A 15,178-nucleotide genomic window follows, 5' to 3' on the forward strand; every position below is an offset into this window, starting at 1 on the left:
GATCTTAATTAAGGTGTTTTTCAACAGGAAAAAGTAGTATATAATTCAAGGATACCAGTAATTAAAATACTCTTCATTGCATTCATTTGACTGAACTCTTAAGTAAATGTTGAATGTCTTGAAAACGTCACTACTGGGGCGCTTGAGTGGCTCAGTCGGTTAAGCGTCCGACTTCGGCTCAGGTCATGATCTCGCGGTCCGTGAGTTCGAGCCCCGCGTCGGGCTCTGTGCTGACAGCTCAGAGCCTGGAGCCTGTTTCAGATTCTGTGTCTCCCTCTCTCTGACCCTCCCCCGTTCATGCTCTGTCTCTCTCTGTCTCAAAAATAAATAAACGTTAAAAAAAAATTAAAAAAAAAAAGAAAACGCCACTACTCTCCACTCCCACCATCTCCCATTTAGCAAAAAACTTCTCATATTAGCAGTTTGTGGCCTCTAGGTTGACAGCTTGAAAAAAGGGTTCTTCACTCTTCTTCCAACCCCTTTTCCAGACTTAAACCCTCTTGATGTCATCTTGAGTTTACAACAGTGTTAAGAAGCAATAGTGTAGCGGAATATCCAGGAATGACAGCTATACATGAAGGGGGGAGTTTTTAATATGAAACTTATAAACAGTCTGCAGAAATAAAGGTACCAGATTTAGACCGCATATATTTGTATTCTGATGGACTCCTTAACCATTTCATTCCCCTGAATGTAGTTAAGAAAAAAACACTAGGGAATACTACAGCTAAGATAAAAATATTGCATAGTTCACAACTTAGCACAGCATGTAGATCTTGATAATAAATATCTAAATAAATTAAAATAGCTAAGTTCAATTAGAGATACAATTTCAACATCAACCTAAGAATTATCCATATTACTTACCAATGTTATAGTACTACAGCATTTTATACATATATTCAAGAAAACAAATACACAGTAAGTTCTTAAGAAAGAACAGTTAAAGTTAGACTATACATATTTCCATATTTTGTCACCACTTCCCACCAGGGGGACAAATTGGTTATTTCCAATCAATTTGAAGATACAGAAATAATTATCAATTTTACTCACTCCAGGGTATTGGCTGGCATGTGGTGTAAGATTCTTAAAGGCCCATTGGATGTTCTGGTGAGAAGCCAGTTGTCGTGTGAATGCAGGAGACTGTTCACAGCAGAGCCTCAGAATGCCGTAGTAGGCTGGCAGCATCCCACGGTTAAAAAGCACCACATCCTGATCATCATGGTCAGCAAGGATGTAATTGAAGGCAATGTTCTTGGTTACCACTGGGTTCTGAACAATAAGGCGGATATTCTCTGGACAGTCAGCACACACATTGTACCAAAATGAAAGCAAAGCCTGTTTATTGTGATTTGTAGCTATTGCTGGCTCAGAAAGTTTAGGCTGGAAAAGGTTCCACAAATCCATGAAATATGTGGAAAACATCAGCTTCTCAGTTTTGGAAATTAAACAGTAAGTCATAAAGCTAAAATAGGGCACTAGCTTTGTAGTGCCATGAACAGCAGCATCAACATAAAGTTTGGCTCTTGAGAGCAAACCAAGGAGCACGTTGTAGACCTGATGTAGGACTACTGTTGTGTCTGGACTGAGTGGAAGGTCACGGGTTGGGATGTGCAAAGACCTTGTTGACCGGAACATCTGGCGGAATGAATTGCTTGGTATAAGGGACACCAGAAGATAAGCTGCAGCTATAAAATGTAAAACAAAACTGTCAGATCCTTATAAGATATAAAACAGACTGAAGAGCAGTCATTAAACACAAAGCCACTCTTCTCTTTAAAAATCAAAATGATTAAAAATTAAGGGACATGAACATTTCTTAATATCGTTCTGCTCTACCACTGGCCCCAAAGAAAGATCCCAAGGAATGATGAAAACAGACGCCTTCCATTCTGTCATTGTTACTTTTAAAGTAGTGACAATAACTGCATTAATAGAAACAGTTTTTAACCTTCTTGGTTAGCTTTCCCAAGATACAGAATTTTCCACTTATTTTATCGTTTCATTTCTTCTTAGGAAATAATATGGTTTACCAGGAATAATACAGCATTTGGAGCCAGAAGACCTAGCTAAGGCTGTCTGACATGGTCAGATCATTCGATGTTTTAGCATCTTACTTTTCTTCTTCTTTACAAAATGATGATAAATTATTTTGTAATGATTTACAGTTAACAGTAAAATGTAAAGTTACAAAAATAGAAGGAGACCTTCTATTTTAAAGTTCATTATAATGTAGAAGATTATATATGCCAATTATAGAACATTAACTTTGGAAAATCTTTAGAAGTCTTCTGGGCCAAATTTGTATTAAATTTTTTTTAATTTGTGTATAGTTGTCATACAATGTTATATTAGTCTCAGGTGTACAACATAGTAATTCAACTTCCCTTTATGTTAGGCTATGCTGCCCACAAGTGTAGCTACCATCTGTCACCACACAACACTACTACAGTATCACTATGTTCCCTATGCTGTCTCTTTTATCCCCATGACTTATTCATTCCCTAACTGGATGCTTCTAGGCTGACTCTGAATGCAAAGAAAGCATCCCTCCTTCAGCATACCTGAAAAAGGTTATTAAGCATATAATTCTGAGAGGTAAGTAACTCATTAGTTGAGTCCCTCTGTAAAAAGTTACTATGTGCAAAGCACTGAGCAAGGTACTTTAAACATATTATTTTATTTAATCCTTACAATCATCCTGGAGGTAGGTGATGTTACATTGGAAAATCTGAATCTTGGAGAAGCAAAGACCAAGGTCACACAGATAAAGAGGTAGAGCTCAGATTTAGCCTTGGGAGATGATAAGGATGACAATGACAGTAATGATAATGGTCAAACAACAATAATCACAACAACAAGAACTGCTAACATTTCTTGAACATTTATACTATTTAACACCGTTATTTTATGTAGCAAGCACTACTTTTATTATCCTCACTTTCATTCGGACTTAGTAAGACTACACCCATATTACACATCTAGTGGCAGAGCTGGAATTCAAACCCAAATATACCCGATTCACGAGCTAATGCTCCTAAAAAGTCATCATAGAACCTCCTCACCTCAAGGACTCTAATGCCTTAGTTTAACTCTTTTCACTATGCCTACTAATTGTTTCCTACTATTCTACCTATAATTTGATAATTTCCAATGTTCTGTCAAAGCAAATAAAGTTAGTTTCTAAGATTAACTGTAACCTGTTTTAAAGATTTATTTCAAATTAAACTTTATGCACAACTTTGTGCACAATACTCCATCTCTACATATTTTTCCCTCTATACGTTGCTCTGGTTAGTCTGTTTTCAGTTAGGCTCAATTTGGTATGTGTTTCAAAAGTTAAAACTTGGCATTTAAGGGTCATTCTGTTCAATTTTTGTTTAAGCTGCTACTGAGACAATTTGTGATTAGCAAAAACTTACTTAGATTAAGTTATATATTTTTATCCCAATATTTTATTATGCAAAATTTTCAAACACAATGAAAGGTTTAAAAAACTTTACTAAAGACCCACTTAAGGGGTGCCTGGGTGGCTCGGTCGGTTAAGCATCCGACTTCGGCTCAGGTCATGATCTCACGGTCTGTGAGTTCGAGCCCCGCACCGGGGTCTGTGCTGACAGCTCAGAGCCTGGAGCCTATTTCAGATTCTGTGTCTCCCTCTCTCTCTGCCCCTCCCCTGTTCACGCTCTGTCTCTCTCTGTCTCAAAAATAAATAAACGTTAAAAAAAATAAAATAAAATAAAGACCCACTTAAATTCCACAATTAACATTTAGCTTTGCTTTATCATATACCAAACCATCTATTTATTTCTTGAAGAGCTATCTGCTTTTAAATAAAAAATAAGTTCTCCTTGGGAGAGATACACAGCTTTTAAATTATGTTTATCACTGACAACAGTTAAGAAGGTCAATATGAAAGAACAGACCATTTTGTTAAAAACTGCCTTGCTATGACTGAAGAGTTCCTTTATTTAAGTTCTATGCTAGAGAGAACTAAGGACAAATCTACTTCCATTTCTATATGGCAACTCTTCAACTATTTTAAGACACTTATCATGCCTCCATTTTTCTTCTTTTCTCTAAACATTCTAAAGCATTCCTTAAAATTATTTTGTAAGATTTAATAGTATTTCTCTGTAGTTTTTCTTCTATACATGTTACTCTAATTCTTATTCTAAGGTTTATTGTTCTATGAAAACATTTTGGCTGTTTTTTCAAGTTACATTATCAAAAGCACTTTTTCACCACACAACACTATGTGTTTACTATAGTCTAAAACTATGTTACTATGTGTTTACTATAGTCTAAAACTATTACAATTTTTATTTTTTTAAAGTTTATTTATTTTGAGAGAGACAGAGACCGAGTGAGAGAGAGAAAATCCTAGTCCAAGTGGGGCTCAAACTCAACCTGTGCCAAAGTTGGACACTTAACAGACTGAGCCACCCAGGCACCCCTAAAACTATTATAATTTTTAAATGATTCATTATTAACAATTTATTTCCCAGCTGAACATCCAGTTTTTAATTTTTCACAATTATAACTAATGCTATTTAGGCATCCATACATTAGATGACTTACTTCTATTGGAATCCTTCAAATGATACTACTGAATTTAAAAAGGGCAAAGCATTTTGAAGTATCTTGATACATATTGCTAAATGGCCTTTCATACCGTAATGTTAACTTACTTCATTGCCGTGTATGAGAATACCATATCCTCAGTACTGTCATGAATGTTAGGAGTAACCATTTGTTTAAACAAAATTTTTTTTTTTGGTTTAGTGTAAGTTTTTTTTATTGCTTTATGATGAGAAGTCAGGACATGAATGCCACCAACATACATGTCAACATTTACAAATAACCCATTACTATTGAGTTACATAAAGTGGCAGGAAAAATGAGCCTACGAGTACCAATGCCAATCCACATGTACCCACAAGTTTAAGATGTTTTCCCCAAGTAATCTTTTAATTTTACAGTAAGTAGAACAGGAGTGCCAGGGTGGCTTAGTCGGGTAAGCTTCCAACTTTGGCTCAGGTCATGATCTCATGGTTCATGACTTTGGGCCCCACGTCGGGCTCTTTGCCAACAGCTCGGAACCTGGATTCAGCCTGCTTTGGATTCTGTGTCTCCTCTCTCTCTGCTCCTCCCCTGCTTATGCTTTCTCAAAAATAAACATTAAACAAAATTTTAGAGTAGGCAGAAAACACAGTTCCCATACACTCTTTTCCCCCTTTCTCCTATTATTAACATCTATTATTACTATGGTACATTTGTTGTAACTAAGGAACCACTACTTTCAACTAACCTCCATACTTTAGATTTTATTAGTTTTGCCTTAATGTTCTTTTATTTTGGATCTAGGATACATTACATTTAGTTATCACGAATCCTTAAGCTCCTCTTAACTGTGACAGTTTCTCAGGCTCTCCTCGCTTTTCGAAAACCTTGACAGTTTTGAGGATTACTGGGGTCAGGTATTTTTGAATAATGTCCCTCAAATGGAGTCTGTCTCTTGTTTATCACTATTAGACTCAACTTATGGGTTTTTGTAGGGAAGAACACACAGGTAAGGTGCCCTTTACACATTGTATTACATCAAGGATATCAAGGGTACATGCTATCAACACATATCATTGATGTTAACCTTAATCACCTGGCTGAGTTTATGTTTGTCAAATTTCTTCACTTAAAGTTAAACTAACAACCCACCCCCCCACCATCTACTCTTTGAAAGCAAGTCACCAAACTCATACTCAAGGGGTTGGGAGATTAAGCTCCACCTTCTTGAAGGATGTACATAAATTATTTAGGATTCTTCTGTATGGGAGATTTGTCTCCATTTATTTACTTAACTATTTATCAGTACGGATTCAGGGCTATTTATTTTACACTGCTGGTACAATCCAGTGATATGTTATTTATTTTTTTACCCAAATTGTTCCAGCTTTAGCCACTGGGAATTCTTTCAGGTTGGTCTTGTGTCCCTTTGATATACCCCCATTATTTTGTTTTTTTGAATACTTCTTTACTTTCTGGTCTTACAAGATGCTCCAGGCTCATCTTGCAGATTACCTGCCCCAGTCCTAGAATCAGCCATTTCTTCAAAGGGCTATTATTTGTTTTATCAGAGAATAGTGTTTAGAAACAGAGATCTGAGATCTGGGTATTTGATGTGCTTGTTGCTACTGCAATGTCACTGATTCTAGGCCTTTTCAGCAGACAGCTAGGAAATATGATTTTAAATTTAGTGATTAAAGAAATTTAAAAATACTATTCTGATTTTTGTTTCTTTGAATATTATCAAAAGAGGAAATATTCTATTTATTTACGAGCAATTTTCTAATCTCTGAAATATCTATTCTTCGTATTTGTCCACCTGTCTTCCAAGATCTTTGTTTGTTCCCTTCCAGCCTGTGTAAAGGATTTATCATTTAACTCCCATAACTTCAGTGAATATTTTCTCTCAGCTTGCTCTATGTCTTTATTACTACTTTACTCTTAGCCTTGAGGTCACTTTTAAAATAGGATTTTATGATCCTTTATTCTGTTCACTTAATGCTGATATCTTTTGTTGTCTATTAAGGAAACAAAAATGGTAGCGGTGGTTAGGTCACCCAAAACAGGACAGTTTCTTATCCTTAAGACACCAAAAACATTGCAGATATTTGCAAAACATGGTCATAGGTTTCCAAATACTAATGTAACTTTGGCCTTTAAGAACAGTATCTCCAAGAGCCTTTGCTCCATACAACAATGGGCATACTATAGTCACCTTAAAAAACAAACAAAAGCAAAACTTGGAACAAATGGTTCGATAAGTTCTGAATATGTGACTTACAAGTCCTGACTCTAGGATAATTGTGAGCCAAAAGAAACCGCTCGACCCAGTTTTCCATATTCTGCAGGACCCAGCTGTGTGCCAGTTTATTTCGGGGTGTCTGTACTGCCAACCAATCCAGACACTGAGAAGGATTGTATTCAATTACCTACAAATAAAATGATAAGAACGGAATATAAAACCAACTGATTGAACAGTTACTGTTTTACTTACTTTTGGTATATACCATTAAACACTTACAGCCAAGACAGACTTTTGAAAACTAGAGCCTAAAAGAAGTTTCACCCATGTTTTCCTCCGTTTTTAAAGCTACGTCTATCATTCAGAAAAATCTGACATTAGTTTGCAAAATAAAATTAAAATAACCAAGGGCTCTAACACAGAACCAGGAAGAGAATTCAATGATTTTTACGTCTTGTTAAATTTATAAACTTAATTAACAATGCTTTTAATTCTATAAAGTTTCTCATCTTTATTTTTCTTATTGCTTGCCTCATCTATTACTGCTCATGAGAATGAAAAATAGTAACTGCATTGCTGGAGAGATTTTTTTCATGGGAAAAGGAAACCTAGGAATCTAGAGTTGGAAAACTATGGCTTTTGGGCCTTACCAGCTCATTATGTACTGTCTAGATGGTTTTATGCTAAAGTAGCAGTGGAGTGGTTGCAAGCGAGATCACAGGGTCCACAAAGCCTAAAATGTTTACTAACTGACCAGTTAGAGAAAAAGTTTGCTGACCCCTGGTCTAGAGAGTAGGTTTCCTCACGCTCACTAAAAAGAAATTCGGTGACCACAACAGCAACTCTGAAAGAGAGGAAGCTGTTGGTACTTCCTCTACCATTTCTGTCAACTGCTGAAAACACCTGGCTTGTATTTCTAAGATCCTATCACTTCACAGAATCCTTTTTGAGGGGAGGGAAATGAGCACCCTAGATTGGCTAAAGGCTTTTTTCTATGACTCTACAAGAAAGTCTTTAAAGACTTTCTTTAAAGTGAGTGGGAGACTAGACAAGAACTCTTTTTAACCCCAAACCTCCTAACTAAAGCCTTCTTCCCTGGCTTGTGACTTACTTAAACCATTTTGGATTACCTAAGAAGAATCTGGTACTTAAACTGCTAATGACTTCATTAGGAAAATAAAATTCTCAGAAAAAGAAATACTAAAATATCTACTGCAAGACTTACTTACCTCCCATATCCTCTGCAGAATGTAAGATGCAAAGGGAGGCATTCCTGGAGGTCCACCAGCAAACTCCATTAGCATAGTCAACAATTTGAAGAAAGGATTGGCTGCCTGTAAGACACATATATACCTGTGAATTTAAATGTATTTGAACCCTTCTGTTTCTGCAGAAAAGAAACACGTAAAACTCTTCTACACATCACATTTAAATCTGTGTGACAAGACCTCAGAACTCCTGCATATAAACTGAACTATCATAAAGCAGCAGGCTCAAACTGGGATACAAAGTCAATTGCAAGGGTACCACATGTAACAGAAAACACATATTCTTCTGGATGTCAATTTGGAAAAAAAGCAAATCAAAACTCATTATTGAGACAAGCTTGGTACCTGGAACAATTTAGGTTAAAAGTTTCGTGTAGCATCCCTTCATCACTAAGGTGTAATTTACATTAATATTTGACAAGTATGTATCACTAAAGTGGCTGTAACATTACCATTTTACAAAAATACTTTTATATACTACTATATTACTATATTTTCCACATCTTTTTTCATCTATGCCGAGTCCTGGTTGGTCTATTTTTTCCTTAAACACAATTATGCTATATGCTTCAAATCAAACTTCAAAGGTTACTATCTAGGTGGCATTCTAGTATGTTAAACTTATATGTAAATTTATATTTAATTGGGAAAATTACATTTATGATAACAAAATACAAAGGGGTAATTCAGTGTATTCAGTTACACACTTAAAACTAAGTTGTGGTGGGGCACGTGGGTGGCTCAGTCATTTAAGTGTCTCTTGATTTTGGCTTAGGTCATGATCTCATGGTTTGTGAGTTTCAGCCCTGAAAAATCTCTCTCTCTCTCTCTCTCTCCCCCCAGTCCCCTGCTCGTGCTCTTTCTCTTAAAATAAATAAACATTTAGAACAAATAAATAAAACTAAGTTACGTTATGGGAGAAACCTTGATATTTTTTCAAGAACAATTAGAAAGGTTTATTTGAAAGCACTAGTAGTCTTAAAAATATGAATTAGCTAATGTGTACATACCTCAGGAGTCAACTTTGCTATTGATGTGAAAAGCATAGACACAATCTAAAACAGAAAAAGGAGGATTTCAGAACATTCTTCTAAAAATTACCAAAAAACTTTTAAAGACTGTATCTCAGCACTTACATGTTCTGCAAGTCGATTATTGTATCGACAGAGGCTGAAAATCAGATTACAAGTTTGTCTTATATTGATGCCATCACGAATATGTTGAAACAAGAAGGGGAATCCCTGTTAAAAGTAAAAGTTGTTCATTTAAGAACCATTATTATTTGTGCGATTATCAAATCCTCTAATATAGAAAGTATTACCTTTCCTCCTGTTAATGCTGCCATGTCAGTCTGTGATAATGTCAAATGCCTGAAAGGAAACATTAGTGGAAATAAGTTTTTCTTCCCTCTGTGCTACATTACAGCTGTTTGCATCATGACATGCATCAAAACTGCCAATTCAATTACAACTGTACCAAACCACTAACACAAAATGACTTTTGAACCTTCTGCTAGCTAAACTTACTTGCTAGACGTCTCTTAGACAATTTTTCAAGATACCAGAATTGTGGAAGCCCAAATCTACTTTATTTCACATTTAATTAACGCTATATTTTTGTGTATTATAAACACTAGAATGGGTCTTAGTTTTTTTTTTTTTTTACATGAGATCCTTTAAAACAAAATGAACTTATAAGAAATACTAAAGAGTTTTCAGTTACCAGTTTATAATTTCTGTAATAACTTATAGAACATTTCAGACACATAGGAAAACAGTAAGATAGTGGAAGTATCCCATTACTCAGCTTCAAATTACTAATTCATGACCAGGCTTGTTTCATTTGTACCTCTCACTCACTCAATACGGACTATTCTAAAGCAATTCCAGGTATTTTACCATTTAATCCAAAAACTTCAGTATATATTTCTAACAGAAAAATTTAAAAAACATCCATACTACCATTACTCACACTTAAAATAAATCCACAATTCTTTACTATCATACAATATCCAGTGTATGATTACCTCAAGTTTCTAAAAAAAATTTTAATATTTAATCTGTTTGAATCAAGATCCACATAAAGTCCTCTGTTCCAAGTGGTTCAAATGTCTTTTAAGTATCTTAGAGACTACTGGTTTCCCCTCCAATTTTATTTTTATCTTGCAATTTATGAACTGAAGAAAGTAGGTGGTTCGTCTTGAAGAATATCCCACATTTCCATTTTGTTCACTGTATCCTTGGGGTGTTGCTTTAACATGTTCCTCTGACGCCGTATTTCCTGTAAACTGGTAGTTTAGATCTAGAGACTTGATCATATCTGGGTTTGATCTTTTTAATCAAGCATGCTTTATAGGAGATGGTATTGACTTTCATCAGGAGGCACACAATGAAAGGCTGTCTTTTTGTAGCATTTTCAGTCAATGATGATCATTTCCTAGATCCATTACTTCATTCAGGTTGCAAAATACAGACATACTAATTCCAGCATTACTTGCTCATTTATTAGCTCAAATACCTCCAAGACAGCAAACTTCCTCTCATTTACCCATTGGTTGCCATGAGGGATAATTCTTGCTGATAAGATAAATGCTTGATATCATTCCTTTATTAATAAGTTTCCAAAATTATGATTTGGTTTCCTACTATACTCCAAAGGTTACAAGTATTTTGTTTGTTAATTTTTAGGCACCATTACAAACTCATGGATTTAAACATCTGTGATGCATTTTACATTTTTGTCCACTTGTAATTATTCTTATATTACTGATACTCGGGTTGTCCAATCTATAACCAGTAGAAATATCCTTAAATTGGTTGAGTCCTTTTAACATAAATAATCTCAGTAGTCTCTGATGGTCTCTGCTTTGCAAAACGGCCCATTTCTTTCTTGCCCAAGACCTGGAATTGGCCTTTTTTTTTTTTTCAAGGAATCCTGATTTTTTTTACCACAGGAAATGATATCTGGAGTCTATAATCCAGATGCCAGTGGCACACATGGATTCTGGGTTGGGCAAGATTTCTAAGCCCTTTCAGAAAATCGGGAGTATATAAAACATTTTTTGTTTGCTTAAGACAAAATACACCATAAACTCTACTGATCTTCCCAAATTCAAATTTAGTTTTAAAGAACTTATATAAAAAACCTACAATATTCTATCTCTACTTCTTCCTTCTTTTGCTGAAAATCTTCGTTTCGAATGACATTGACAATTACTATTTGCTTTATTCTATAATATACGTTTGTTTCAGAATAATAATCACAATTACATTATTAACAATATACTTAGTAAAACAGTTTAGGATAATTTTACAATTCTTTTTGTCCTTCATGTACAACTAGGAATTTACAGTTAATGTGCTCTAAAGTCATTTTAATGAATTCCTCTCCAATGACTATGCCACCAGGTCAATATATAGTTTATTTATTTCAGTCTGCTTTTGGTTTTTAGGGATTGCATTTTATTAATTCACTTATAATTATATAAAACATTTACATGATTACAAGTTAAGTCTAAAAAAAAAACAACAGCATATATTCATAGAAGTCAAGCTTTCATTTCTGTCCTTTCTAGTCTGTTTTCCCCTCCCCCAACCATAGGAAACTACTTTTTTTTTCTTAATTTAGACTTCAATTTTAAAAAATACAGTAAATTCTTGTTATTGTAGTACTTATGTTCTATAATGTGCTGCAAACATTGAATTAGTGATTATTTAATCATTGCTCATAAGGGAAATACAAGGTTGGCTCTTGTGAGCCTCTGGTCACAACATTTTCTTCAACCAATCAATACGTTACCTTGTTTTATGTGTGTTTCTATTTAAAGATACTTTATTTAATATATGTTGTTCACTCATTAGCAGTGAAGTCACAGCAAATAATACTATAACTGATACCTGAATGAAGCTTGTCTAATGTGCATTTTCTCTTCAAGGCACATTACGGACTTAATGGGCTTAGGAACACTAGATAGCACTTAGCATTATATATGGGGGCAATTTTAAATACCAAGCCACTAAAAAAGCACAAATGTGACGAACATGGCATAAACCATGAAAAAGATATTTGTTTACAACATGAGAAGTGAAACAGGAAGGCACAGTGTCATCATGTTTGACCTTGGCTAGAAAAATATGTGTCAGGTAACTCTAATTTTTTGCCATTCTGCACATGTACATCTGCAGCCCACAATAAATGACTGTAAAAGTGCCATGAGTACTTATTTTGGGATTGCAATAAATCCTAGCAAGTAGGCAGATTTGGAAACAGGAGATCCATAATGAGGAATAATGGAAATTGGGTGTACATGCTCTCAATCTCTCTCTCCCCCACTCTCCCCTTTCTTAAAAAGTACCATACTATACACAGTTTTCTCCACCGTGCTTTTTTCACTTAGTAATATTTATCCTAAACACCTCTCCATGGTAGTACAGATAATTTCCCATGCTTTTTTTCTTCAGCAATAGAGTATTCTACTGAGTGGATGCCGGCTTTTGTCAACTAATCCCCTTTTGGTGGATATTTCCAGTCTTCTGCTGTTATAAACTAACTACTTCAATAAATATCACTGTACATACATCTTTCTGTATTTGGGGCACACATTTCTGGAAGTAGCATTGCTAGATCAAAGGATGAACGCACATATAATTTTGCTAAATATTTTACTGTATATTTCTTCAACGTATATTTCTAACATGACTCAGTGAAAGTAAGAGTTTCATACAAAAGATTGAAATACTTATGCCACAAGAGTTGATAAATAGTGGTGTTATTTAAAAGGAATTATGTAACAAAAGCTAGTAGTGGTAAAACAAGTATGTAGAAGGAATAAAATCAAACATGCTTTAAGCATTTTGAATGTTGAAACATTTCACCTTTCTGAGCGAGATTGTTCAACCAACAGAGCAACTAAAGCTATCATTTTTTCCAGGGCAGCCGGCCTGTACTTTTCTTCTGCCAGAGAGAGAATATCTTCTTCCTCCTCCTCTTCTTCCCCTTCTTCCTCTGATAATACTTCAACTTGAGGCTAGAACAGAACAAAATGTTAGAACTAATATGTCAATACTGAATTACCCAGAGAGAAAATAACTTGAATCTTTTACAAAACTACCCTATGTAAATGGTGGCAGGAGCATGTATTAAAGAACAACCACACAAAGGCCTAACCTTAACTTTTAAGAGTCTAAACAACATTCAGGACAACTTTAGACACAGCAGGCAGAACTGTAAAGAACAATGATTCTCAACACCGTGACTATTTACACCTCACCTACGGAGATAAATCTTTTAACAATTTCTTTTTTCTTACAGGCAAGTCCCTTGGAAGATAAATCAAGATCAACTTTTATAGGAGTATGATAAAACCGCATTTCCTATTTAATAAAAATGCCAGTTACACAAATTAATAGTGTTCAGATAATCCAGATAGTAAGTCTTCCAAAGAGATATGCACTTGGGCTTTGAAATGCAAGAGGCTGAAGACATTTTATGATTTAAAAAGCAAAAGAAAAGCAGTCTGAACAGGTCACAATATAGGCAGGAATTAGGTAGTAAAAGCCCATATTCTGAGAAGCATTATTGTATAATGGTTTAACAGTTTAGCTCAGGAGTCTGACCAAAGATCAAAGCCCAATTCACTGTGGTCTAAAACAAGTTAACTTCTTTAAGCCTCAAGTTCCTGATCTGTAAAACGGAGGTAACAACAGTAAAAATAGGGCACAAGCCAATGTGGTCGTCACAGACAAGACAAAGTTCATATAATACTTTCATAATTATGAATAGACCAGCTACTTAAATTTTCGCAAGATTTTACAATTCATAAAAACCAAACTCAGACCCTTAACATTATCTAATATCAGGGCCAGAAGAGACTTTAAAGGGTTCTAATGTCTAAGGACTTTCCATGATACAAACTTGAAAACATGGACCCCTAAATCCCCCAATATGAGAGAGAACTGCACTTACATTTTCAGGCCCTTTGGTTCCCATGTAAAAATGTACCATTGTAGATATGGCTTGCAGTGAAAGCAAAAACTGGCTCTAAAAATAAAAACATTGATTTAAAAATATAACATAAAAACAATGAAGTTTTAAATACTGAAAACAGGTACATAATCCCAGAAATAAATAAGATATAGCTTTACCTCTTCTTCACCCATTTTGGCAAATTCATAAAGGAAGGCAAAGTATTCTGTAAGATGTTTACTGTGAGGTTTTACACCATGTTCCATAATTAATAACAGAGTTCTCACAAATCTAGTGACACACGAACGACCACCAATATCTTCCACTGAGGCATCCATATCATCTGACCTGAAAATATAATTTAATATCTCAGAGACAGTATGAAGTCTGGGGATAGATATTCTGGAAGGAGAGATGTTTTTAAAAACCCAAATTTATCTTTCATCTTTGCAATAGACTGCAATACAAATTATAATAATTTAAGTAGGTGGATTCTAATTATTGTGTCTGGCTAACTCAATCATGAAGTTACTTGTAGACAATTTTGAAGATCAAAAATAAAAGTTTTCTCTCCTTGATCGGTATCATTACAGATTATTTTTAAATAGAAGAATCCAAATGTTTCTGTGGATATTTAAAAATACTCTGTAGGTGTATAATTAAAAAGCTTAAAAATACAATGTTCAAAAGGCACTTCTTACCCATCCTCCATTCCTGGTTGTAGATAAAGATGAGCATGCACAGGCCTAAGTCTCTGAATCACATGGATACACAAACGCTGAAACATCTATAAACGAAAAGTTGTAACAATCTAAGAGCCAACTTTATCAGGTAATAGAGATACTAAAAAATTAACATGATTCAAAACTCTCTGCCAACCATTTCTTTTCCCCACAGATTATCTTTTGACATTCTAAAGCTCTTCTGACATCTCACCTGGACTAAAAATATAAGGTAAAGGTAGCTTAAAAATAATCACTTTTGTAATAAATGAAAAAACAACAATAAACTATACATTTCAGTAATAGAAAACACACACAAAAAACCCACAAAGCTTCATAAAAACCTCTTGATTAATGGAGATATACAGAACAGAAAACTTAGCATCCATCTCTTTAAAAGAGTGGAATAGGGAAGG

The 15,178-nt window shown here is 34.8% G+C and overlaps 1 protein-coding gene across 7 annotated transcripts in view; it reads right to left on the reverse strand.

Moving 5' to 3' along the window:
- The window catches only part of USP34 (ubiquitin specific peptidase 34), a 250,742-nt gene that overhangs the window by 20,234 nt on the left and 215,330 nt on the right, over positions 1–15,178 (reverse strand). For all 7 annotated transcript variants that reach the window (XM_019430890.2, XM_053890716.1, XM_053890717.1 and 4 more), the window contains 10 exons: positions 14,742–14,827; positions 14,220–14,388; positions 14,041–14,115; positions 12,951–13,102; positions 9,398–9,446; positions 9,213–9,317; positions 9,087–9,131; positions 8,038–8,142; positions 6,848–6,995; positions 1,057–1,691 (listed from right to left, as the gene is read on the reverse strand). In XM_019430890.2, coding sequence (XP_019286435.1) covers positions 1,057–1,691; positions 6,848–6,995; positions 8,038–8,142; positions 9,087–9,131; positions 9,213–9,317; positions 9,398–9,446; positions 12,951–13,102; positions 14,041–14,115; positions 14,220–14,388; positions 14,742–14,827 — 1,569 coding nt within the window. The remainder of the gene's footprint in view (positions 1–1,056; positions 1,692–6,847; positions 6,996–8,037; positions 8,143–9,086; positions 9,132–9,212; positions 9,318–9,397; positions 9,447–12,950; positions 13,103–14,040; positions 14,116–14,219; positions 14,389–14,741; positions 14,828–15,178) is intronic.

The sequence above is a fragment of the Panthera pardus genome, unplaced genomic scaffold (assembly GCF_024362965.1).
Source record: "Panthera pardus isolate Hobbes unplaced genomic scaffold, ASM2436296v1 HiC_scaffold_25, whole genome shotgun sequence".
Classification (NCBI taxonomy): Eukaryota; Metazoa; Chordata; class Mammalia; order Carnivora; family Felidae; genus Panthera; species Panthera pardus.